The sequence below is a fragment of the Cylas formicarius genome, unplaced genomic scaffold, assembly GCF_029955315.1.
Source record: "Cylas formicarius isolate icCylForm1 unplaced genomic scaffold, icCylForm1.1 PGA_scaffold_5__7_contigs__length_24384050, whole genome shotgun sequence".
Taxonomy (NCBI): Eukaryota; Metazoa; Arthropoda; class Insecta; order Coleoptera; family Brentidae; genus Cylas; species Cylas formicarius.
Genome location: NW_026844341.1, coordinates 1,751,880 through 1,779,839, shown reverse-complemented (window position 1 = coordinate 1,779,839; position 27,960 = coordinate 1,751,880). Strand labels below are relative to the sequence as shown.

The window sequence follows — 27,960 nt, the reverse complement described above, 5'->3', positions numbered from 1 at the left end:
GCACTGACTTTGGCGCCATAAGTGCAACCCTACTGTCAGAGCAGAAGAATACTCTCATCCTACCGTGGTTGAGCCGAACCATTTCTCTGGCCGCCATCAATATAGCGAAAATTTCCGCGTAAAACACGGTGCAGTACCCAGAGGGACCGACAAGCTCGATCCCGTTTTCTCGCAGTACGCTCCAGCTCCAGCCAAATCTCCCATCCTGGACTCGTCCCTGTACCAGACGAGTCTATCCCAGGAGGCAGCTCTGCCTTCTCTTCACTCCTCCCTTGATGGGAAGAGAAAGGTCCATTTGTCATGAAGTCATTCGGCATGCCCATGATAATGCGATCCCTGAGTCAGCCCTCTAACATGTCGTACGGGCTCCGCTTGAAGGTTCCCTCCTTCCAGAGCCCGAAGCTCGCTACCCTTACAGCTGTCCTGGCCGCCTCCATCCGCACCCGATCCGCCAGCGAGGGCAGACCCACCAGAGCCTCTAAGACCCTCGTGGGTGCCGTCCTTGTTATGCAGAGTCATGCCAATCTCTGCAATTTATCAAAAACTAGTCTTGCTCCTGCTCTTTTGGTTCGCGGTCACCATGCCACGGCCCCATGCGTGAGCATAGGCACTACCGCGGTACCGTAGATCCAATGCATGATCTAGGATATTCTCAAATGTTCAGTTTTTAAGGTATGTCCTTTGCCAATATAATAATTATTAATGTTTGACAATATATTAATTATTAATGTTTAAGCTTTGAATTTACGTGGGCATCGAAATTGTTATCACTGTTCTTTTTAATTATTTTCTTTTTTTCTGTTATTAATAAAACGTTCTTATTAATAAAAAGAAAGAACAATGGACAGAAACCTCTATGCGTGCTGACGCAGACCTGGAAATAACACTCGACGAAGTGAAGCATGCAATAACACGTTTAAAAAACAACAAAGCGACCGGAATGTTCAGGCAGAGATTATAAGCCTTTTGGCAGACTCCCAAATTAAACTGCTGACAATATTACTTAATAAAATACATGAAACGAGAGAATTGCCTAGAGACTGGCTGGTTTCAATATTTATTCCCCTTCCTAAGAAAGCAAATGCTAATAGGTGCTCTGATGAAAGAATTATAAGTCTGATGAGTCATGTAATGAAAATCCTACCTAACTTCATCCACTGTCGTATATACAGAAAACTCGAAGCAAAGTTCAGTTCGGATTTAGAAGTGGAATTGAAACGCGAGAGGCCCTGTTTTCTATTCAGATCCTGATGCAGAGGGCCATGGACGTAAACTGCGATGTCTACGCTTGTGTTATCGACTTCGAGAAGGCTCAACTGCAGGAAGACCAAAGTTCTTGTAGTCAGTAAAAACGATGATGCACAATATCACGAGTTTAGGGTCAATAATGAAATCTTGGAAACAACAGATAAAATAACGTACTTGGGCTGCAGCCTAAACAAGGAATGGGATCGACACGACAAATCAAATGCAGTATAGAAAAAACCAGAACAGTGTTGAACCATCTCAGAAAAGTTCTATGTAACATGCACCTGAATATTACTATAAGAACACGGGTCCTAAGATGTTATGTATTCTTCACGCTCATATACGGAGTGTAAGCCTGAACGTTGACAGATGCTACATCTAAGCGGAGGCCGTTGAAATGTGGTGCTATCGCCGCATGCTCAGGATATTATACTCCTACCATGTCATAAACAACACTGTAATCCAGCGAATGCAAAAGCAATTCGAAGTCAGACAAAATTCGATAGTGAGGAAGATGGCGTACCTTGGGCATGTGACTCGTAATGAGAAATTTCAAGAGGTCAGGAGCGAAGACGAACATCGTGGCTGAAAAATATCAAACAGTGGACGGAAATGACGGCTGTAAATTTATTCAGGGCGTCTGTTAACAAGACAGTATGGACCAACATGATTGCCAACATTCATAGAGGATAGGCACTAGAAGAAGAAGAATAAAATGTTGTTATTTTAGGTGGGAGGTGTGTTCCGTCCATTCAGAATTGTTTTTTTATTTGTTTTTGTATTTGATAATTTTTATGTCGAGTAAATTGAAATTAGTTTTCATTTAATTAATTGCTGTGCCGTATTTTGGTGACAATCTCACTGTGTATATAGCCAGACAAAACTCCGGCGTCGTACTCCGCTGTGATTGGGACTAGTACGACTCAGGTAGACACCAAAGTGGGAGCATTTTTAGGCGTGCCAGAATTAAAATCTTGAATATCGTCAAGTATTGCGAAATCGTGCCAGTGAACAGCCAGAGCTGCATCAAGGTAGGCCGAGAAGAAAAGAGATTGTCATTTTTTAAATTTAAATTATTAAATTATAAACAATGACAAAAGAGGTACACCATTTATTTCCACAGACCGTCTTCTATGACAAATGTAGCTTTTTAGTACACTCGTCCTAGAGCTAGAGCTTATTTTAAAATGTTGGCTGTAAAACCCGTTCGGCACTGAAAGAAGAATCGTCGACGGATTAAAAACTGGTACAAACCATAACCGCTGTCTGATTGGATCAGAAAGACAACAGGTAGTGGACGGACGAGCGTTCGCGAGCGCTTGTCTGTCTCTGTCTCTCTTCTCGCGACGTTCCTACCTCGGTAACACGTGAACCTGCGGCTCGCAGACGCGCGCAGTTTCTGAACGCGAATTGGCCAGAGTCACGCGGTACAGACCGTGCGAGCTTTCGTCCGTTGTTTCTCGCCATCTCACTCGACCCGAGCAGGTTTCTGTGACGCACGTAGACGTTCAGCCGTTGCCATGGCGCTCACGCCGATGTACACAAACGAGTAGGATCGGGATTGTTTGTTTTTTTGTTAATTGTTATTCGGTCCCTTCGTCGCGGGTGGTTTACGCGGGGTCGAAGTTCGCGTTACGGTAAAAATCCGGTGCCGACTTTACGCCAGATTTAACATCCGCGCTCCGAGAGATTTTGTACCGTTGCGTGACCGCGAGCACAGTTTCTTGAAGATGTGAACGTACCGTGTGTGTGTGTATGTGTGTCCTTTTAAACGTGCCCCGTACGCGCGATGGAAGAAGTCGCTTTCCAGGATTGGCCGGGACAGCCGGTAGATTTGAATTCAGGCAACAATCCGTGGATGCCGGCCTACGGCTTCCAGACGCCGTCCAGTCTGCTGGAGAAGGACGATTTCGCGGGAAATCCAGGTCAGATATTGTTCGTCTTCGTTTGTTGTTGTTTGGTATTGGTATCGGGAAAGTATAAACGACCTTTTATGAAAAACTGTGTTTGCCGCTTAACAGAAAATTTTGGAAACCTCACGTTTTCTCGTGAAACGCGTTTCGAAACACTAAGACTAAGTAGATTAAAAGGCCTTCGATTTTGACTTTTATATTCTTGTCGAATAAAACAGTAAACAATATTTAGGAATTACGCCACTGAACCCTACGTTAAAAGAAATACGTATTGTTCATATAGGTCCATTCAACATGCGCATGTGTGAGATTAAAAAATCCTTTTTTAACCAATGACCTTGTCGCATTGGACATTCAATATGGCCGCTGACAGATGATTATTTTCTCAAAATAGACCTAGATCTCGTTAAAACGTTTTGGGCAAACGAGTTAAGTGTGTCTAAACCGCTGTTTACAAAGAAGATGGCGCAGAACAAGTGCAGGTTAGTTAGTGAAAAAAGGCATGCAAGGAAAATCGTCATTATTCGCAATATACTGAATAGGGCATATAGAATGTTAGGACTTTTTTTGGCCTCAGTGTTATATAGGGCTATTCTAAAACGGTTTTTGAAAACTTAAAGCTGTATGTACGAGTCTTGGTATAACTAACTCTAGCCATAACTATGATTAACCTCGTTACTAACTAACTTAACACTGTTAGACTTTTGTCAGCATTTCTAGGATTCTCAGGCGTGGCTGTCGTTTATCTTGCTGGTTGGTGAATTAATCTAGAGAAAAACGGCAATTAAAGTAAATCACGTTTCCATAAATGACAGAGCTTTAGCCGATGTGACGACTCATATACCTATTTACATAATATTGAGCACCAGCATTTTTCGAAAATATTTGTCTACGAGTAGGTTCACTTTTTATAGGGCCAAAACCACGCAATGATGGGAACAAACTAGAAAACAAATTTGCAGGTAGACTCATCTAAATTTTAATTGAACTTGCGTAGCTGTCTAAAAATTTATAAACTCACTTCAGACGGAAAGAACTTTAAATTAATTTAACTTATTGTGAAATAGTACTAAGCGAAGAACTAGGTTATCTAGCTTAAAATATGTCAGTTACCACGGCAGCTTCACGTGAAGTTCCAAATGAGAGGTCAATTTATGAATACAAGCTGAGTATGAACATGTTATAAAAATTCTATAAATCATCAAAAATATGCTATAAAAAAAGGTTCTAAATATGTAGTACTAATAAGAAAGATTGATGGTAAACGTGACAACTTCAAGTTTGTCATGGTGCTTTGTCAAATAATTAAAATAATTTCCGAATATTTTCAAAATAAAATTCGAGATAAAATTTCCATCAGTGAACCTATTACTGTCTCATAAAAATAAAATCAAAAAGGAACTTTTTGAGAAACTTAAATCCTATTCCTTAAATATCCTCCGATAATGTCCTAAATCACAATCAGATCCCCCACCTACAAATTTTTAGTATTTCTATCATTTCTATATACCTAAGGTTTCAATTTTTAATTAAATAATTAAAACATGGCATCCTAATTAGTCTGTATTAGCGGAATTAGAAAGGTTAGTATTAGTTATAAAATTAGACCGTAATAAATTTATTAGTTTTAAATTATTGATCTAAAGTTAGAAACTATCACTAGTTACCAAGAATAAGTGTACATTTTTTTGGTAGTTATGGCCACTATATAGTCGAATAGCTATATGGTCTAAGTAATTGTGCCCCCTGTGCACCAGCTTTTGTCACTCATGTGTGATTTGGAAACGTAGCATTTTTGATCTAAGTATTAATAACTGTCGCATTATCATAATCATCATTTGTGAAGGGAATTTCACAAAATCGACCATAATTCGCGTATAAAAATTCCAAACGGGTTTCAGGAATTCATTCCTTTTGTGGCGCCCACATACATCTATTTTTATGTATGAGATATTGTCAACTCAACATAAATTGTTACGGTTGATAGTAATGGTCGGCGATTAATATTTGAACCAAGGGTTTTGCAGGAGTTCCATAAATATGTGTGTATGTGTATTCCATGAAACATGACACGTTTTGACATTCAGCTAGTAGATAAATTGAATCGGTAAGCGAGGTGAAATCCTTAATATTTATAATTGGAATGGGTATTTAATTATCGTCTTCCAGAACAGTTGATAAAATATAGGGTGTTCTATTTTAATTTTGAATTATTTTTATAAAACGTTTGGAATGAGTTAATAAAAACCCGATGAGAAAAAGGAACTTTGTCGCCCGGTAGTTTGAAAACATAAAATGACATAAAATTGGTCACAGCATATATATCATTGGTGGCTTCTAGGTTAATCACGGAACGTCTGTGGTCTGAATCTCGACGAGGTCTTGTGAATACGGCAATTGTCAAATTGGAAATCTTAAAATTAACGGCGGCAGTGTTTAACTTTCGGTTTTAAAAGAGATAAAAAACAGTTCATCACTTTATAGAAACCAACCATTATGGCGGCAAATGGAACAAAATCTTTCGTAAAAGTAACACTTGCATATTGAATGAAACGGATGTAGCTAATTACGCATGCAAAAATACGCGCTTGTGCGTATGTGTGTGCAAGAGCCTTTGGCGAAACTAGTTTTTAATTTTACGATGCTAGTAACGTCAGGTGCGGGTAATGCAATTTTTATGCCTATTTTCCCTCAAAAATCTACTCGTATGGAGTGCCAGCAAACTGTTCGTACCGCTGAGATTAAACCTATCAAAATTTGAGGTATGGCTGTAAAATCAAAATAGCTTGACAGGTGTCAGGTGCACATGTTGTAAAAACAGTAAACAGAGCCGTAAATATTTATTTTATAGCTAAAAATTGGTCAATGGTATTGCTATCACCGAGTCACTAATAAAGCATAGAAACGGTTCAGCTTCTTGATTTGATATTTTGGTTTATAATCTAAACATTAAAATATATACAGTAGGAATTCGATAATCCGGACTAATTAAAACCGCCGTGATGCAGATAAGTAAATAATTCGGATTACTAAAGCTTCTGTGTCTTCATTGTCCCTCCTATGTTGTTGGTCTACAGCACCATCCTATATCTTCCAATGGTAACAAATCTTCATCAGTCTCAACTCAATTGCATATTTCACCGTTCGTGAGATTTTGCTCAGTGAAAACATTTATCATATCTGAAACTTGAAACGTCTGGTAAATATACACGAATTAACAAAAAATAGCAAATGACCGAAAAAACCATTTTCTAGTAGGGCTGGGGTAGTTATTGATAACCCCAAGATAGTGGGAGATCCCTTATTATCTGACTTTTGATATTTATGTACAGAAATTTATAACAGAACCACCTTTGTGGATTCTACAAATATTTTTAATTAATTTAATTTATTTAATAGGCAATTTATCAGATATTAGATATTATGGGAATGTATTCCAGGGTTCTACGAATGGTGGCGTTATGAATATCGTAGTTACGTATTACATGTCGTTAAGTTCGTTCATCGCAGCTGCTATACGTACATGTTCCTTCTACTTTGTCATTAGTTTTTTTTTAATAACACGTTATCTCGCACGACAAATTAATCTGAATTAAGCCCCGTTTTCTGAAAACAATGGCCGTTCCTAAGTTTTAAATTAAATACAGCGTGAGCCAAGATAAATTGAAGAGCAAATTTTATTCTGACTCCAATTTTACAGTGCGCTTCTGAGTGTAGAGTATCAAATTCTAATTTGATTGTGAGTTTTTGGTTAGCCGTATACAATATTGCGTTTACGACCACTACACGATTGAATTAGTGTTTTAATAGTCGTTATAATACGCAGTTCAAAGCGACAATTAAGCAACTAACACATAGTTATATTAGTGGTTGTATGTCAGTGTATTGCTCATGATTCTTGCAGTGACAGAACGGCAATCTTCGGTAGACGATAGCTCGTTATCCAATAATACAGAGTTTGCAGAAAACTACTAAGAACAAGAAAAGAGGATAAAGGGGACACAAAAAGAAGAAGAGGATGAATGCAAAGCTTCGAATTTCCTTTATGCAAAGATGCAATGAAATGGTCTCAGATTCTTCAAAAAGGAAGTAAAATAATGCAATATATATCATCTTAAGATAGATACCGAGACAGATACTAACGTGAGAGAAAAAATATAAATAATATAAACAGTTACCTACCAGAAATTGACTTAGTTGACATGAACCTTACCAAGTCACAAAATTTATTATAAAATGCCGATCTGTATCGAATATACCATTAAAATGTGTTCAAATTGTCCTTAGATTTATATAATAAAATAAATTTATACTTTCATTTCATATACTAGATCCTACAGGGAGCTAAACTTGTAGGGAACGTTAACCTCGGAACGAGTTTGGTGGCTATACAACTCATCCGTGTTGTATAATCACCACCGTAACGCTCTTGTTCCCGTCCCTTTCTGCGCGTTTGTTGTTGCTGATACGCGTTGTTTCGATCGCGGTATTGTTATTATCTCATTATTTCAATTCAATATGCCAAATCTGATTTGTTTGATAATTAGGCGGATGTTTTGTTGGATTTGCGCGAAAAAAGCAAGTAAATTTAATATTAACTATAGTTTATAAAGCAATAAATGCTTCAATAAAACATTGCATATCGTTTGGGAACCATTTTTGCTGCAAAAAGCATAGATAATTAAAGGGTCGAAATATAGACAAAACGTTTGATAAAAAAAATCAAAAATGTGCTTTCTTGTTTTGCTTTCATTTTAAACTGTTCTCATAAACGAAAATTTAAGGGTCACTCAATTGCATGTGTTTTTGTTCACTCTTTTGGGAAAGTGCCATTTAAATAAACTAAGCGGCTGATGAGGTGGGACCCCCAAAATATTTCCTAATTTTGAGTATGTATAACTTTTCTCAGAAGCGTGCTTATTACGATGTCGTTGGTTGAAGAGCTGATCTCCACGTTCATTTTTGAAAAAAGCTCAATAATTTCCACTCTTTCTGTAATTGAGTTAACCAAAAATTATTTGGACACAAAAACAGTGAATTTTTTTGAAAGCATTTATTTCAATAATTCGTTCAATTTTAAAGTAAAATTAAATCGATTTTTGACGTTTCCGTGAAACATATCGTTGGTATTTCTATGCTCCAAAAATCTCCCTGATGAACTCGATCTGTGCTTGGAATTTCTCGAAAAGTTATTTTCAAACCTTTAATGCGTTTGAGATATGCCACTCTGTATATAAAACAGAACCATGCTATGTCGTAATTTAATTCGAAAAATACATATCTCGTCGTTCGTTACCAGCTATAAAATCGAAGAGATTATAGTTGATAATGTACGTAATATATTGATAATTATTTATAAAATAAAAATTTCAAAAACAATCGATATATCAGTTTAATGCTTGTGACGTACATGATAAATGAATGTTTTCGCTGGAATTTATCGATCCGTGGCGTGCATTAGCTGCAATATCGTCTTACTTTGCGAACAGCTAGTTTTTGAGAGTACATATGCATACCGATATCGATAGGCTTAAATTATCGAAGAATTTCTACCTGGTGTGTACCATTTACCTTTCGAAGGACAGTACGATCACGTGCGGAATCTCTCTGGGAGTTTCGGAATGTTTATGCTGATAATGAAAAATGTTATGGCACCATTTTTGAACTTCAACTGAGATTTCAGGGAAAGCAAGCGAGAAGGGACGTTTGCTGCGTACATGGAACCGCGAAAATCCACAAATGTTGACAAATGTGGGAACAGTGTATCATTTGTTGTCTCTCTTCGATTTGGATACACTGGGAGTGGGTTAAGATTTTTCTTTACCTGTATAGTTAAGTGACTTTGTTAAGAAAATACCGTTTTTAGGTACTGTAGATTATTTACCAATATATACCTTTTTTAACTTTTTTTTTAAATTATCATCAGCAAACAAAATATTCTCCTAACCACTGCTTAATAAAGATTACTTGCAATTCTTTATCACAATGTTGGAGAGATTAGCTTATTTATAACAATGTTTAAAGTTTTTAATAATTCTTAAGTTTTGTGAAACCTTATTGTATGTCTTTAGAGCTAGCCTAAGGCGGTTATTAAGTCCTATATTAATTCTTGTATCCATTTGAAAAATATTAGTTTTTATTTTGCAATCATTGTAAATTAATTTTATTTCTTTACTCCAACTCTAAGTTCATTTCGTTATTAACCTAAAATAATCAAATGACAGTTTCAAAATTCCATGCTGAAGCACAATGGCAATAAATATCTGAAAAAATCCAAATTTTGTATTGAACGACTTTTAGATGACAATATTTTATTTGAGAATGATTAATAGTCAATTTGTCAACTGTCTCTCAATGAGTGTTCTTTTTCCCCCGTTATTTATAGCTTTTAATAAATAATTTCCAGAATTTGTGACTGCGAACAGAAAAGGGTAGTTAGTTACTTTGAAAATCTTCTGTCCTTCGGGATGGAGATGTCATGGATAACCATAGAGATATACGTAAATCTGTGAACATTCATGGGAAAACTATTTTCAATCATGGAAAGAAAATTTACAAAATCAAAAAGTAATACTATATGCCTTTTTGTGTGTGAGGCAGCTTTTTAAAAACAGAAAGATCCACCACTTTTTTTTTCATGTAATCCGGTAGGGATACCAGTAGGGTTGTGGAATTGACCGCTCAAATTTTTTTGTGTCAACTGACTGGTCAATGACTGAAATAATTTTTGATAATACCATTATTTATTATATTTATTTAAATCGTGCGTTACGTCGCCGTTGCGTCGTTCTGGGAACCAAATGGAGTCGATATTATTTTTATAGAGATTCTCCAAATCGCCTACTATCGTATTCAGCTATTCCTTGAAAACGGTTATAGGTAAATTGGACATCGCAAACGCGAATAATTTATTATAAAATCCATATTATTATTAAATAATGATATATAACACTCTATAATTGCAAGGTTTTATTTAAAACATTTTTTGACTAGTCAATTAAGACGTGATCAATTGCCCACTTCTTAATTGACTGGTTCCAACACTAGATACCAGATACCACCCGTATATTTTTAAGGCAAGGTAAAAAAGAAAAAACATTTATTTTTGGTAAGTTAGTTATTAAATTAGACAAAACGGCTGTAGTTTTAAGATTAAGATTCTGGATATTCAAAGGCACCCATGGAGTTATAATAAAGATCTCCACAAATGGGGATTTTCTGCACTAAAAAATTACAATCATGGTCTGAGGTGAATCATGGTACTATCCACACTGTAGTGGTTGTTGGGTGAAGTTGTGCCATTTATTTACCTAAAATTTTTGTTTGTATTGTAAAGATACTTTTCCTCCCCAACTGAGGAATATTACATGAACGCCCCTTTAAAAATCCAAAAATCATGGAATTGAGATAAACTATGCCATGCTGCTAGAAGTTTATCCGATTTTACAGTCGTTCGTTGATCTCGTTTGTCACAAATAAATCAACCATCAACTCAGTTTGCTCTGGAAGTGGGGTCGAACTGAATGTTAACTTTCAGACACTCGCGATCATTTAAAATTTAATTTTTAAAATTGGATCGTGCCTCGTCAAAAACGGTTTAATTTAAATAGAAACTGATTGGAAGCGATTAAAGTCGAAGTTACATCCAAACTTAATAGGTCCCAACACGAAACCGAGTAATAAAGTCGATTTTCTTGCGCGATTTTAGCGTAATTGCCACATAATTTCTACTAAATTTAAAATAACATTTTTTAAATCCATCATCCAGCGGTTATTTATAATCGAGATGCCTTACAGCGTAGCATACTTATCATTCTCTATAAAAAGCATGTTCTCGAGAAAACGAATTGTTTTTATGATTAATAGTAGAAAATGGCCAACTTTTCAACGGCTTGAGATAAAGCGATTTCAAATTTGTACCTAATTGTATTTATCAATAGATGACAGTATATTCAGCATCCAAAATAGGCCCTAGTTTTCTATATAAACATATGCCGAAACACGCCCCCTAATGGAGCCATTGGCTCAAACAAGTGTACTTTTTTTGTCATAACAGAACACAACTTTTCGGATTTTATAAGAAAAATAGTCTAAAAACGACCCACAAAAAAGTTATTGCAGTTTTTGTTACCTATACCCTTAAAACTTATATCCCTGACCAAAATTTCACATCTATAATTTTCGAATCAGATTCAGCACTTCAACTTTGCGAAAACGCTAAAATTTAAAAATTTTCTTTCCACCTGTTTCGGAAATATTAATAAAAAAACATCTTCAGGTCCATTCCATTCCGTTTCTCAAGCTGTATACAAAACTAGACCTAATTTCTCGATACCCAGTATATAGGCATTTTCACCATTTTTTTGTAAGCTTTGTCAACAGGAAGTGTTTTCTTCATGATCCATTAGAAGTCCATTTCATTTCAAATTAACACCATAAAAGCAAGGCCGCGTGGTAGCTCCACTGAAGGCTAATCGAGAACTGCATTCCGTCTGTTGAACTAGGAAGTGAGCTATACCAAGATCGGAAGGTTTGCCACCTAGATTTAAAGTTAGCGCAGACAGTTTGATGCTAAAGTTAGTTGATCAGGCTCCAATTAATAAGCCGCCCAAAATCCCACAATGGGGTATTTGATGAGGTTTAGGCTGATACAAGATCAAAAGGTAGCAGTGACATGCATTCTGCACTATATATTCTAGGCAGCCACTTTTATAGCGATTATTATATTTTTTTATTCGTTCCCCGTGCTGAGCAAGATATAGCCATTAAATTTTACGACGTTATTTCAACACCCTGTACATTATAGTACAGTAGATATTAATCGCCCGCATGGAGTTGTAGTTTTTTTGAATGCAAATTCCCCGTAGACATAGGTGAGTCAAGGCTTTTTAAAAGGAGGCTTGCCCGTTGCGCCGTGAGTAATGGTTAAACACAATGTGATTGCATTAGCGGACACCTTTTCCTCGTCGCTAATTGTCTTGGGCGATTGTTCTCGCCGGCGAGATTTCGCCTGACCTCAAGATTTTCGCTAAATGCGCCTACGAAATCTTCGATGGTGAATGGTGTGTTATTCAAAAGGTGCTATTTTAGTCACGAGTTTGATTTGGCACGTGTTGCATGCTATAATTTTTCAAAGGTTATTAAATTTCACATATATTCTTGCCAAAGACCAAGAAATGGATTTACTGGGTGATGTGTGAAGTCACCCATTAGAAATAAGAACCGTGAAAATACCTTCGGTGTTTAAAATCTATCGAAAACATCCGATAGTTCCCTAAATGAACATTTGAAATGACTTGCCATAATGGTAAACGAAGCTTAAGTCTGAAAATGACACTTTGCAGACTCTTCATCGGTCTATCGTTGGCCATTTCGCCGCAGGGTGTAGAAAATGTACTAATAAATCTAGGTGATGAAGAAGAACTAACCAAAAAACATCGACGATTACCTAGTTCCTTATTAATATCTATAACTAAAACTCAACACTCTCAGATAATAAAAATTTAATTCATGACAACGGAAAACTCTGTTTTTTTTATTTTTCATCTTACCAAGATAACAAACACAAGTTTTTGTTTCATAGCCGCAGCCGCAGGAAAGTGTAGAGTGGAGCGTAGAATATACCACAGATTGACCCAACGAACATTCTTTCTCCAATTCTCTGTTGGCACTTCCTCAATAGCTCGATCAAACATTAACTTAATGCTGTGTTGCGTCTTGCTGCAAATCGTCTCACTATATGTAATTAGTTAACCAGGTTCATGGAATTGGAGTAATCTCTACGCTTCCTGAATGATAGGTTGCGTCATCCATAACTGATACTGGATCAGCCGGACAATATTTTATTATTTCATTAAATACTATAATCAGTATGTTCAACAGGTTGAAAGAGTGCAAAACAGGTTTGTGAAATTTCTTAGGTTTAATGTGTCTATACAAAATCAGGATATTCTATGTGAAGAATTACTCCACTCCTTTAATCTTACATCTTTTAGGAAAAGGAGAAAATATACTGACATAAAAGCGCTTTATAAAATCCTAAATAGCATTAATAGATTGTCCAGAACTTAGCACAGAGAGCTCTGAAAGGAGTTCCATTTATAGAACAAATTATGGTTTATCTTCAACTAGTCATCTGGCACGGTTTTCAGATAAAAATAAATTACTTTCCTTTCTCGGCAAAACTCTTTTATTATGGATTTGAACCCAAAAAAAATCAGGTTAATTGGTAGTTACTTATCTCAGATAGTAGAGGTTGATAATAGGAGGTCGGGGGCATTAGTGTTGTCCAGAAGTGTACTCTTCTGGGAACTTTGTTCTTTGTTATCTTCACTTCGGACATGATTGATTACATTGAGTAGTGTAACATACATCAGTACGCCGATGATACCCAATTATATGCAAGTTTCCCAAGATCTGAAGCTGCCGAGGTTTTAAAGAAGTTAAGTGAAAGTTTAGAAAAGATTACAATATACTCACATAATAACGGGCTAACGGTAAAACCAAATAAGTCAGTCATTATTTACTTCAAACCTTTTAAAGATTGGGCTTGTAAGCTGCTTAACATTTCAATGTTAAAATAACGGTTGTTCCCGAATGCAAAAATTTTGATTTTATTTTTGATAATAAATTAAGGTTCAGGACTCATGTGTCTAAAATTATAGAAAAAGGTTATTGTAACTTAAGGAACTTATACAAAAACAAACATATTCGTAACAGAAAGTTAAAAAAAATCATTCTCTTGTGTCACACAATTTTCTATTTGGTCCCTGTTTATATTTGGCCACTAAACCCAAAAAGTGCAAAACTCATGTATTCGTTTCATATTCAATCTAGAAATCAAAGACCATGTTAGTTAAAAGTTGAAAGAATTATGCTGGCTTAACATCACCGATAGATAAAAACTTCACCTAGCCTCCTTTTACATAAGATGGTCGAAACTGGATACCAGGAGTGTTTGAAATTTGAATATTGACCCGGAGTACTGTTCACAATTGTTGTACACGTTTCTCTATGAGACAACAAAAATGCACAAAGGTATGTCTCAGAATCCATTTTCCCAATACCCCGAAATCCAGACCGTCGTTTAAACAAAATTATAAAAGGAAACTTGATGGAAATTATATAAGTTATATTTCTGTACTTTTGTTAATTGTACGAGGTTAGCGCCAAAATTTCCCGGCCTGTCGCACATAACGCAAATTGAGTATAGAGCAGTCATAAAGTTTTATACAAAAGAAGGGTTATTATCACCTAAAATTATTAAAGAAAGGCTGGATAGTGTGTACGGCCAAAGTTCTCCTTCGTATTCTGTATTGAAAGAATGGGCAAAACGTTTTCGAATGGGGCAGGAGTCCCTTGAAGATAATTCAAGATCTGGTCGACCAGTGGAGGTCATAACGGAAGATATTGTTGCGACTGTAGAAGAGGTGGATCGACGTTTAAAGGTCAAGGAAATCTCAGAAATTACTAAGTTTTCTGATACAAGTGTTCGTCGAATCCTGCGTGATGAGGTATGCATAAGGTTAGTGCAAGATGAGTTCCTAAAAACCTTTCGGCTATTCAACTTTAACTCTGGGGGTCGGAACCTGTGATAGAAACTATTGTGATGGGAGATGAAACTATGGTTCTCTATTATGACCCTCTATCGAAAAAAGAATCAATGAAGTGGCGTCGTAAGGGTGAAGCACCTCCAAAAGAATTCTGAGTCTGCCAGTCAACAAAAAAGGTGATGGCCAAGATCTGTTGGGATTGTGAAGGAATTCTTTTGATAGATTTTAAAGAAACTAATACCATGGTCAATTGTAAATATTACGCAACAATATTACATAAATTGCGTGTAAACGTGTAAAATATCGAGGAAAACTGTGTGGGTTCCGACAGATAGATAATCTTCCCCTTAGTCCACATATGGCCCCCAGCGACTATTATTTGTTTGGATATTTGAAGGACTTACGTGGACGGCGGTTTAACGACGAAGTTGAGTTAAAAGAGGCTGTTTTAGCTCATTTTGCAGACGTACCAAAAGAATATTTTTTTAAAGGGATTGAGTTGTTAATAAAGAGATGTAATAAGTGTATTGAAGTTAAAACGGGGATTATACTGAAAAATAATAAAAAATTGTCACTCTACTTTGTTTCTTTCAAATTCAGGCCGAGAAATTTTGGCGCTGCCCTCGTAGATCAGCCTTGTCAATTTTATTGCTTTAATTATTATTATTATTATCTTTTTCCCACGTTTATTGTTATTGTTAATTTATTGTAATTGTTAGCTCATTTACTTATTTATAAAATTTGCTTTATTGGGAGTTGATTTATGGATTTTTTTACTTACTCAGATAAGTCAACAGCTCAGCTGACCTTCCCCAAGTGAAAAATGAAGGCGTTTTTATTTATTTAATGTAAATTTACAAATTTTAATTCCTCGTGACCTTTCTCATCCTGTTATCTTCTTCAGAGGTTAACTGAAACTGGCTCGCATTTCACATTGTACCTGCTTATATACTATTTCCGTTGGGTTCAGCTTTGAAGAAGCCAATAGAATCTTTGTGATTGTGATTGTTTAATTATGTTAAGCTCAAAAATAAAAGATGTCCTGTGATATATACTAATTTTATTCTTGTATCTTGTTTACACCTCGTACTTTTGAAACTGTGTTAGTGAGTATGACTATTATAATTTTATTGATAATTTTTAGCATTAGCCCAATTCTCTGTGAGCGTCTGGTCCTCTCGTAATCATTATTGTTATTATTAAAATAGTCTTCAAATATATCCGAATTATTGTTCTCAATCTCCAGTATGACACTTCTTCTTCTTAGAGTGCCATTCTTGCGTCCGTCATATGTTTCTGTTAATTTCAGCATTTTGGAGATCTTCAAAATTTTGAATCCCTGCCTGCCACATTCTGCAACCACGAGAGTTTCTTTCTATTCCCCTTTTTGCTTTTTGCTCTTACCTTGAAGGATAAGGTGCTAGAATTTATATCCTTCTCCTCTCATATGTCCCAAGTTTTTTTACCCCTTATTACTTCGCAAAGCTCGCGCTGATTGTGCTTTTCGAAGAACTTCTTCATTTCTTATGCGATTTACCCACGATATTCTCAGCCCTTTTCGCAGACTCGAATGTTTCTAATTTATTTGTAGAATTAATTTTTAATGGAATCTACACCATACAAGGTAGCAAGCCTTCCTCCAATATGGACGATTATTAGCTATAGCTATTGGAGATATATGGACCTTACCTAATGTTGATAATTACGAAGCAACTATGAACAATAATTTGAACTAATATGGTCGAATAAGGGAATCATTAGGGGGAATATATCGGCGGAAATCGTAAGAGGTCAATGCCAGTAGGGGTCAAAAATATTTTTATTGCAAAAACTTTACCCACACCCATGGCGGACATCGAAATTGAGCGAAACTGACCGGAATTTCCAATTTTGTTACTCCGCATTTTTCTGAAATAGCATGTAATTTTGTAAAAATGTCTTTCGTTTAGATTATTTTGCTTACTGCTTTTTATTTTTCGCAAAGAACTGCGCATCGTTCACGTATCGCGGATTAAACGTGACGTCACGCAATGCGAGACCAAGGTACACCGATTACCAATTAGTCTATAAAAATTAGCTGCCAATTAATTAAATCTCTTGACTACTAATTGAGCTCTGTATGAATTTTAATTCGGTCTGAGCCGTTGCTCGTACATATTTACTTTGTTATTATTACCGGCGACCGATTTGCGATAATAAAACGCGAAAGAAAAAAAAGTAAAAGTAGGAGGGTCGGGTACAATGAACTTATTATTTGCCCGTATCATTGGATTCGTTTCGGTAACTTTGTTTAAATTATCGTGTTTTTCGGTAAACGGCTTAAAAAGCGCCGACAGCTTTTGTAGGTTTAAGTAATAAAATAGTGCTATTGTTGACACTGAGGCGGACAATATTTAATTGCGGGCACTCATGATTTAAAGTCTATTTCTCAAATGTGTAGAGTAATAGACTGCAAATCATCTACGGCGTTGCCCAACCATAAGCCACTTTTATTATTTGGCACTCATTTTGATTTCCTAGCAAAAATGTACACTCTTTGTAGATGTTCAAAAGGCTTATGATTCTGTGTCACTGAATAAGCTATTGTCGGCACTGAAGTAAAACCCTAGCAGTCGAACCTTTATAAACGCAAGAAGAAATATCTATGATGGATGACTGAGACAATGTTCTCGGTAGGTCTTCTGATTTTTAAAAACTACTTAGGAAATTCCTTAAATGTATGGAAAAGAAGATGTATATTATGCAATAAGTGTGGTAAACAGCATTTGAGTCACGAGTTTATTTGGCACCAGCGGAGCGAGTGTTTAATAATTGGGTACATTTTCGCAAAACACGGATACATTCACTGACATGACTGTCAAAATTGAGAAACGTCAAAATTCAAGGCGTGAGAAATGTCTCCGAAAAGATCCGATTGTTCCCAAACCAGTGCGGTAAAATCCCGGAAATGTCCGAAGTGGCTCGGATCCGTGGGAAACGAAACTTCCGCGGTAAAGTGATGCTTCCCGCACGCTAGATTTTACAGACGGGAGTAGAAAAACCTACTAACAGTAGAAAAACCTTCACACAGCAACGACAAGAGTTTATGAAGGCGGAGGAAGAATGCTACTTATATGCTCTTGTTTGGTGCTGATCAAGTATTGATAGCAGTAAGATACAGGTATGATGTTAGTTATACGCTAAGAGTCTTAGAAAAGCACAACAAAAACTATGGCCTAGTTATCAATACAGAAAAAACTAGCTGTTGGTGACGACGATAAGAGTGCACAGGTTATTGGAGGTGGAGGCACCATAAAACACTGCAAGTCGTTTAAGACAACTTAACTCGCTGCTTTGGAGTGACAGAATTACTAAAATGATATACAAATCAATCTTAACTTGGGAATTTAATAAAACGGAACAACGAACTAATGTTGGCTCTAGAAACTGGAAAATAGTAATAGAACTTCAAGGATGGAGCAAATAAAAGAGCAAATGGGTATTTTCCGGCATACGGTTATGATTGTAATGTTGCTATTAATGTTTTTATCTATTCATAGCCCCTTTGGGCCAATAAATTAAACCGACCCAGGGTAGTACTAAGGAAATAGAAACACAAAATTTAGAAATATATTTTGATGTATTGCGTACTGTATAATGTGCAGAAATAAGACAAATATTAATTTCGGTTGCAATGATTCAAGTGATGGAATCGGATTAGGTACTCTCATACCTCACCACGAATCCACTTTGCATTAGAAACACTTTTAATATGTCTTTGTCACATCGTTCCTTCCTTTCTAGTAAATCATTGCCAGTTTTGCAGCTCTCATGCTCCCGACATTTTTAAAAGACCTGCAAACAAATTTTGCATTCTTCTTCTTTAACGGCCTTATCCGTTCCGGATGTTGGCTATCATCATGGCTATTCTTATTTTGTTGGCTGCCGCGCGGAACAGATCGGAAATTTTGCATTAAAACATACAAATTGTTTGCGGTTTTTAACATTTGCTATTTTGCTATTTTAAAATGTTATAGTACACGTTGACTTTTCAAACGGTTTTGGAAAATTTAAATACGTGCAATAATAAAGATAAAAATATAAATAAGCATTATATAAATTCTACCTTCATATACTCATATTTTCTTGAAGCACATATTCAAATGACACATTCTGTTTGGTTCGTTACTTCACTCCACTAATTGCAAAACGCAAATGATTTTAAAATTTCTGAGGTGTCGACACTACTAAAATAAAAATACCTTCCTGATAAATGCTTGTAAATCGCGTTTTTCCACCTTCATTCTCCTTCTTATTTCTTCGTTAGTTATTCTGTCTCTTGTTGTCAGGCTGCAGAATTCCATCTCTGTAACAATAATACGTCCCTGATTCTTTCTATTGATCACCCATATTTCTGAGCCCTAAGTCATAATGCTTTGTACTATTCTATAAATAATTTGTTTTTGTAGTTTTTCTGATGTTTAATGCACGATTCTGTTTGTCATAGTCTGATCTTTATTTCTTCTTCTGTTTATGCATGTCTCTGATTTCCATGTTTCCCATGATACCGACTTTTCCGTATTCTTTAAGCATCATAATCATATAGCTCATGTCTTTTTCAGCTTGCGACAAGATTTTCTCATATTGCTTCCAAGCTGTCAATGCATACTCTAGAAATATCTTAATTAGCGTGGGTGACTGAAATGGATTACCAGTTTGATGTATACTTTATTTCCGTTATATAAGTTCTTTATTGCTTGTGTCAGGATTGCTGGTATTCCTATTTTTGTCATTGATTTGTAGAGCACACTCCTAGGAACTTTGTCTTATGCCTTCTTATTCTTGATTTTTTCTTTTCTATCGTCTTTTGGATTATGCATCTATGGTCTACGCATGATCTTCCTGCCGTAAATCCAGCCTGTTCTTCGTCAATCTTCCACTCTATACTTTTTTCTAACTTGTTTCTTAGTACCCATACATACAGTCTTCCCATCCTCGCAATAACACTTATTTCTCTATAATTCTCCTAATTCTCGTTTCTATTTCCCTTCTTAAATATTGATATTTTATATGCTTCTTTCCACTGATTAGGGGTATTTTCCCCGTTTACTGCTTTTTATATCATCTCACGTATTACCCTCCACAGTTTTTCTGTTACATACGTATTAGTTCAGCTACAATTCTTCATGGTCATCCCGCCTTGTTATCCTTCATAGATTTTATTGCATGTTCCATTTCTTTTTCCGTTATAGTTATTTTTTCTTGTTCTTCAACTATCTATTGTTCTTCCTCGGAATTAATAAATTCTTGTCTTTGCTGTGTGAAAGTTTTTCTACTGTTAGTAGGTTTTTCTACTCCCGTCTGTAAAATACCTAATTACATATAGATGTGTGTCTGTGCTCTTCAGTATATTATGACTTTTTTTTTTATTGTACTGTCGCTTGTTGCTGCGCTTCAGTGCCGCTGTGATTATTTGCGACAGTATCCACTGCACTATCGGAATAATCAACATACAGACTGGTTATCTGTGTTTTCCGGGGATATTAAGTAATATTAAGTTTGTTTTATTATTTTTAATAATCTTTTGGTACTCAGATTATTTTTTTTTTAGTTTCAGATGCGAACCGTGTCACCTCGTTGGCGGATTGATTACCTTTCGATTTGGCCAAAATACTTAGTTTTTCATTAAAAATATAAATAAATAAATATATGTTTAATACATTTTCAAATTAAAAGTTTATTGTTATGTTTACTCTATCTTACAATACTGATGATATAATTCTTTCTTTTCTTTTATTATAGCTATAGTTTTGTAATATTTAATAAATAAAATGTAATTGTCAATTACATTTGAGAAAAAAAAAAAATTATGTACGCTACAAAGAAAATGACTAACACTAAAATTGGGCATTTAAAATCAAATAGTTATTTCCAATCCTGCAAACAAACTTTCTGACTTTTTTTAAGGCATAAATTAAACGAAATTTGTTTATAGTTAACAAACTTCGGTGTTTCAGAATATGTTCGTAGAGAATATTATTCAAAGCATTGCTGTTTAAATTGACGCGTAAAATCCAAACAGATTACCTATCGGCGCGAGCGAAACTTTTAATTTAAGCAATCGGTAAACGAATCGCAGTTTTCACAAAGGAAACGTTACCGTATTATTCAGACACGAAACATAATTTCGGCGTGAAAGTGAGGAACGGATCTCTCTCCGCTTTGTAAACCCGATCCGTTCGAAAATTTATGGCCTATTTAACGTCAAAAACTGCATTGTTTTAAACTTGTACCACGGCGTGTGGGTCATGCGTATTTTATTTCCTCATTCAATTGTTTTCGCCTCCTCGTATAGCGGAAACTTCGAAGGGGTTTCGTTTCCTTCCTTCCAATTAACAAAGAAACATGTTCTCCGCTATAGTTAACAACCGGACGATATATATCATGATCCGCGGGACAAGGCCAGTTATTTCCCGTAATATACCGAGTGTCACGCAAAAACAACCCATCAAAGTCTCAGAGTAGAGAACAGATTTTGAGTGGCCACCAATGGGAAGTGAGTGCTAAATCAAAGGAAATTCAATATTCAATAAAGTTTTTTTATAGTAAATGTGTTGATTATTTGCTTGACAAAAGTTTAGGCATGATGAACATAACCTATACTGATAAAAGAGATAGTTTTTCGTAATTGCATATGACATTCAATCTTAATGTATTCCAAATGATTCCAATCACTCTCTCATTTTATAACAATCGTCAAACACGGATATTTTTTGATTTTGGTAAACACCGATATAGATCTATTTCAAATTTTTGATGGTAGTATAGTATGTAAGTAGTAAAAGTAATATAGTAAGTGTTCATGGACACTAACTAACTCATCATGTTCTTCAATCAAATTTTGTAATTGTTTTATTGACTCTCCAAAAAACTCTTCTGGCAAGAAGGTTAATGATCATCTGTTAAGGTATGAAATCTTCAGAGTCAACAATAAGAACAAGATGTAGACTTCACATTTATAAATAATTTCAAATGATGGGAGATTGTATAGTTGATTTTATATTATTTATATTATCTGAAATTCTCTTTCTACCTCGTGTGCTGCTTTTATTCTGGGATTTTTTGTTTTCAAATAACTTCAACACAAGCGTTTCTAAGAATAGGATTTCGCTTTTCCGGAAAAATGTGTTTTTAGAATTAAAATTACTACTTCTTAAGCAAAATTAATACGCCTGAGAATTTATAACAATCATTTATTGTATGTATATAGTTAAGGTTTATATCTAGTTGTTGCTATATTGCTATATTGAATATCTGAATAATGAAAAAGCATTGTTAAGCGAAATGAACTAACAAAATGGGGACCTAAATTTGGCGAAGGTGTCGGAAGAGTCTCCGACCCCAATAATACAGTTCTTCCTCTTCTTGTCGTGCCTATCCGTTACGAATCATCATGGCAATGCGTACTTTGTCAACTGCTGCACGAAAAAGGCCTACTGTTGTTGTATTGAACCATGTACGCAAGTTCTTCAACCACGATATCCTTCGTCTACCAGGCCTCCTCCTACCTTGCCCTGCAGAATCAGCTGCAACAAGTCATACCGCTCGCTATTCCTCATTATGTGTCCCAGATATTCAAGCTTGCGTGTTTTTATTAAGAGAAGCAGCTCCTTGTCTTTACCTATCCTTTCTAGGACCCTAAGATTGGTTATATGGTCGATCCATGGGATTCTTAAAATGCGTCGATATAACCACAACCTCAAATGACTCGATTCTTGTACAGGCAGCCTTAGTTAAAGTCCAGGATTCCACCCCGTAGAGTAGCACTGGAGACACATAGCACCTCAATAGTCTGATCTTAGTTGGCGGTGATAGATCATGGCATTTAAATAGTTTTGCCATTTTCAGAAATGCGGCTCTGGTCTTCTCTATTCTGTATTTGATCTCCAGAGAGTGATCCCACGTTTCACTTATCTTGGTTCCGAGATTAACATAAGTCTGAACTCGCTCTATATATTGGTTATTTATAGAGAGTTGGCCAAAATAGTTGTTGGTTTTTGACACAACCATTTATTTTATTTTCTTAAAGTTCAGAGAAAGCCCGTATCCTTCACTGACCTCGACTACTCGAACCATCATCTCTTGGAGACTCTCTAGGCTATTAGCAAACACTACCGTACCATCTGCGTATCGTATATTGTTTATATATTCGCCGTTGATCTTAATCCCACTGTTCGTGTCTTCCAGAGCCTCCTGAAAAATTCGTTCCGAGTATACATTAAAAAGTAGAGGCGACAGCATACAGCCCTAACGGACCCCTCTTTCTATCAAAGTATCCCCCGACTCCTCTCCTTCGATGCGTACAGATGCGGTTTGTTGCCAGTACAAGTTGGCAATTATTCGTATGTCTTGCTCGCCCAATCCAATCTCCTTTAGAATTTCAATAAGTTTAAGTTTTTTGTTTTGCACGTTATCAAAGGCTTTCTGGTAGTCGATGAAGCAAGCAAACACATCGCAACTGCGGCTCATTTGATCTTCGCATTGTTTAAAACTTCTCCTGTGTATGATTTTCAGAAAGAGTTTGAGGAGGTGGCTCATAAGGCTGATGGCCCGGTAAACATTACACCTTTTTGCATGACGGCTTTTTGGCAAAAGTATAAAAGTCGAATTTAACCACATCTTCGGTATTACACCGGTAGAATATATGTTATTGAATACTCTTGTTAGTTGTCTAATGCCGTCCGCATCAAGCATTTTTACAAATTCAGAGTGTGTGCCATCCGGACCGGGCGCCTTGCCGTCTTTTAGCTGGGATACAGCCTTCGTGACTTCGTCTACTGTTCTTGGTAGCCTGTCTACATTGTTAAAATCTGGAGGACTTTCTGACCTGGTGTCCGTAAAAAGGTTATAGTATAGAGTTATAGATAGATAATTTATTAGCAAAGCTTAGTACAAAGGACGTTTCGTCAGAAAATAATCCCATAACAAATTACAACTTAAGTATATAATAAAGCATTGACTTTAAAAAATGTATAAGACGAGTATTACATGCAAGTATATAAACATATTTTGAAAAGAAAACATAGATGCTCTTAAATACATTTCAAATTCTTTCAAGCTGTAGGAAGCATTGGCCCACAGGATCCTCGTAACCTGTTTTTTAAATTGCTTTGTTTTTCAGGTATGGAGGAGGTAAATTATAATAGTATTGTCCCCCGTAGTTTGGGGACCTTTGATCAAACATACGACTGAGTTTTGATTTCAAAAACTGTTCTCTACTACGGGCATATTAACTGTAGACATCCAATGCGTTTCTTATGTGAATCTTTATTTTTATGTGCGATCAAGAGTACTTTAACTAAGTATATGCATGGGGCCGTTAATATTTCAGTTCTTCGAAGTTTATTTAGTAATGAGTCATTACTGGAGTTATTTCGAGAGAAATATAATTTAATGTTATACTATTATTTATGATTATTATCAATTCATTATGTCTGGACGACAGGGTGGGTCCCTGCGCACCCTGTAACCGTCAGGTGTTTCGCAACGAGCTTTCGCTTCCGATCCTGATTTGCAACAAGACGTCCTACGCAAAGTAGAAATTCAATTCGAACGAAGAACTGGCGTGATAAAAAACAAATACCAACGCCGTTGTAGAAAGTGTCGTGACGCCTATTAGAATTTCGCCTGGGGGTCTTCAATGGATATTAAGTTTTTTAGCAATATGATGTCCGCAAGTTCCCTATACAGGGTATAACTTAATGATAGGCCATAAGTCCTAAACGTATCAAGATACAGGCGGTTAAAGTATAGAGTAGAAAATTTGTAAATGCTATAAATTATACATTTAATAGACTAATACATTTCGTAAAAATCGTAAAACAAATTTTGATTTATTATTTCTTTATAAAGTTGGAAACAATTTGATTGAATCTGCTTTCGTTTTGGAAAAAATATACTTTAACTGTAATCCCTACGTTTTTCCAAACAGGCAAACGTTCGCTGTATCTAGATATCATTCAAACTATTCTTCTAACTCTCCAATTACCAGATGTACCCGTACTTAAAACAGGGTAGAGAACGCGTTTCCGGATCTTGACGTATTTGCTCTCAGCTTTGAAGCCTTTAAACGATACTTGATACGGTATACCAATTAATATACTGTAATAAAAAGCTGTAATTAGTTCTTGGTGAAAAATAATTAATAATACTCCACTAACAAATTATCTTTTTTTTTGTGACACTTTGTGCTTTCCTTTTATTGGACAGCTGTAGGAAAGATTTGTTTATAAATAAATTAATTAATTACTTAATATCTCAAAGATTATTTTGGTTACTTTGTAAGTCACTAGAATTAATAACACTTCCAAATGTAATAAAAATGTTTATAAAAAAGGGATTTTTTTTAACTTTAACAATGGATCAGCCTCGCGACCATGGATTTATATATCATCTTATATAGTGTGTGAAAGATGAAAATCTACATCTTAGGCCTGATTTTCCAGATATCACGGATTTTGAAAAATAATGTTTAGGTTATGTGGAGAATTTTTGGTAAAATAATATAAAAAACCCTTTTTTTTCGAAAATTGGGAAAGAGTTATTGTTTTTACTTTTCTTCAGTTTCAGTTAAGTAAATTTATGCATAGAAAAGAGCACGTTGACATATTTAGTTAGTTTAGTAGAATTTTCCATAATTCTTCATTTTCTCGATATAAAAAAAGCCAAATTTCTATATTCTTAACCGTGGGCTTATACACAAACAAACGGATGATGATACCCCGGAATAAATGCAAAATGGATTATTGGTCGGGGGCAAAAGACACTGGTTAAGTTTAATTTCTTCTACGAGGGATGTTTCCAAATTTCTGGTCATTTAGCTGCAATTTTTATTATTTTCTTAATGTTGGTAGTTTTTCAATATACCTCTATTTAATTGAATACATTATTCCCAACGATAAACTAATATTTGTTAGTCTTCGTCAAAGGGCTTTTTCTTCATTTATTTAATCCACCAGTTAAACTTTCAAATGGAGCACCGGGTGCGGAAGCAATTCTCACCGTCAAACAATCCTTAGATAATAAGTTCTAACAAAATTAGTTAAGTGTAGTATCTGCCATTTTTTTATAATTACATGCTTTTCTAACCCACTTTTATATAAAAAGTTTTCCTCTATCACCATCTGTGGTGACTAAAAGTTTGCTTTTTCTCGATTGGAATCGGTCAGCATTAAGATCAAGATAGACAGGTTAAAAAGATTTAAAATAATTTTAAAAAATTCGAAGAACAACAACTTTTGGGAATATCAATCTATACCATGGAATCTTGTTTCCGTGGACCCGGGACGCCAGGTTTGAATCCCCGGTACAATGTTATTTCGGACACACTGTATTGTCTGGTTTAGTTACTTGTCATTGGAGTCCGGCCGTTATGACGGTAAGCAATTATAATACAATTAGCGAAAGTAGACCAATACTAATCGGATGCTTGTTCAGTCGCCATCGACACAAATATGTGGAAAATGAATTTGCGGCGTTTTCTACGCTTTGGAAATAATTGATTTGCACCTTAAAAGCAGTTTTTTTCTCAGGTAAGAAATGTTTTTTATTTTGTCTTTTAGAGGACAGTAAACTGCAAACTGACATTGATGCCATTGTCATTATTAAAAAAAAAACATATAAAATAGCAAAAATTCAATAAAAAACGACTAAATATTAAAACTGTTTGTTGAAAGAATAAATCGGAAATCGAAAATGAGAAAACAGCATAAGTTTCAAATAGAGGGATAAATTTGCAAAAGAAAACACAAGCCATACCATATTGTTTTGCACTGTGTTCTGAGGATTTGATTGTCTCATATACAAAGATTTAATATAGGCATTTAAAATATTAATTTACTAATTAAGTGATTAGAAACTTGTGGATGTTTCCTGTTCTTTCTTTTGGAGCCATGATAACGCGGGATGTATAAATAATTTTTTGATAGTTGTAATGTTAATAACCTCTTAACAGCATTTCAGACAACCAAGTCCAGTCTTTTACTGAAATTTATTCTGGAGTTCCACAAGAAAAAGAAAGATAAGAAAATATATCTAATAATAATACTAATAATAATAATAATAATAACAATAACAATAACAATAATAATAATAATAATAATAGTAATAATAATAATAATAATAATTATAATAATGATGATGATGATGGTGATTCCGTTCCAATTGTTAGTTTTTTACTTAAAAATCTATTTTTTCATTTTTTTATGCTTATTAATAATTTATTTTACTGTAAAAATTAGAGCCTGAAAGGATTTTACTACAATTGCAAAGCGCCAAGAACGAGAAAAATTTCAAATTTTTCGATCCACAATACTGACGAAATAAATTTCACTTCTAAAATCATATATACTCTTTGCACTATTTCATCAATTCCATGTTTGTTGACATTTTTAGACTCGTAAATCTCATATTTTATATATGGCGCTCGAGTCATATTCAGTGTTAACTTAAAGCATTAACCAAAAAAATGTCATTTTTTTAGTATGATCATAGCATTTATGAGATAATTAGTTTAAATCATTTATTCCGACAGAAAAATTAAGTATTTTTGACACGGCTGATGTATTGCAGTATTTTATTATATATTATGACACAAACAGGCAAGTTGTTTCTATCACTCATAGTTACTCCAGACTTGGCAAACGTCGTCCAGTCTAATCTGAAAGACCTATCATTTAAGCAATTTAAAATAAAACTGAAAGACTTTTTTACTCATAATGCCTTTTGCAACACTAATCAATAGTTACTCAAGCAAACTCTGGAAAATTATGTAACTATATTTCAACCAATTTTGTGATCTCACTAATTATATTTGCCTATGATACAAAAAATTTCTCAATATTATTTTTTCTACTCCCGTCTGTAAAATACTTAATTACCTACCGATCTAGCGTACGGGAAGTGTAACTTTACCACGTCAGTTTCGTTTCCCATGAATCCGAGCCACTTCGGATATTTCCGGGATTTTACCACACGGATTTGGGAGCAATCGGATGTTTTCGGAGATATTTCCCACGCTTTGAATTTTGACGTTTGTCAATTCTGACGGTCATGTCTAACTAACTAACTAACTAACGGTCTTAGTTCAGCAAACTTAATATACTATTATTTATCCCTTTATCTACATTAATCATAAATCACTCGGTAAGTGGGTATAATGCCGAGCCGCTTTCTCGTCTTCGTTATTATGATGGATAAGTTCGAGGCCG

The 27,960-nt window shown here is 35.3% G+C and overlaps 1 protein-coding gene across 4 annotated transcripts in view; it reads left to right on the top strand.

Moving 5' to 3' along the window:
• The first annotated feature begins 2,593 nt into the window (after positions 1-2,593).
• LOC132702599 (uncharacterized) overlaps positions 2,594-27,960 on the top strand; it is a 165,294-nt gene continuing 139,927 nt past the window's right edge. For 2 of the 4 annotated variants that reach the window (XM_060671347.1, XM_060671348.1), the window contains exon 1: positions 2,599-3,173. In XM_060671347.1, the coding sequence (XP_060527330.1) occupies positions 3,038-3,173 (136 nt within the window). In that variant the 5' untranslated portion in view covers positions 2,599-3,037. Of the gene's footprint in view, positions 3,174-27,960 lie in introns of all 4 variants that reach the window. The other 2 variants (XM_060671346.1, XM_060671349.1) reach the window with 2 other exon arrangements.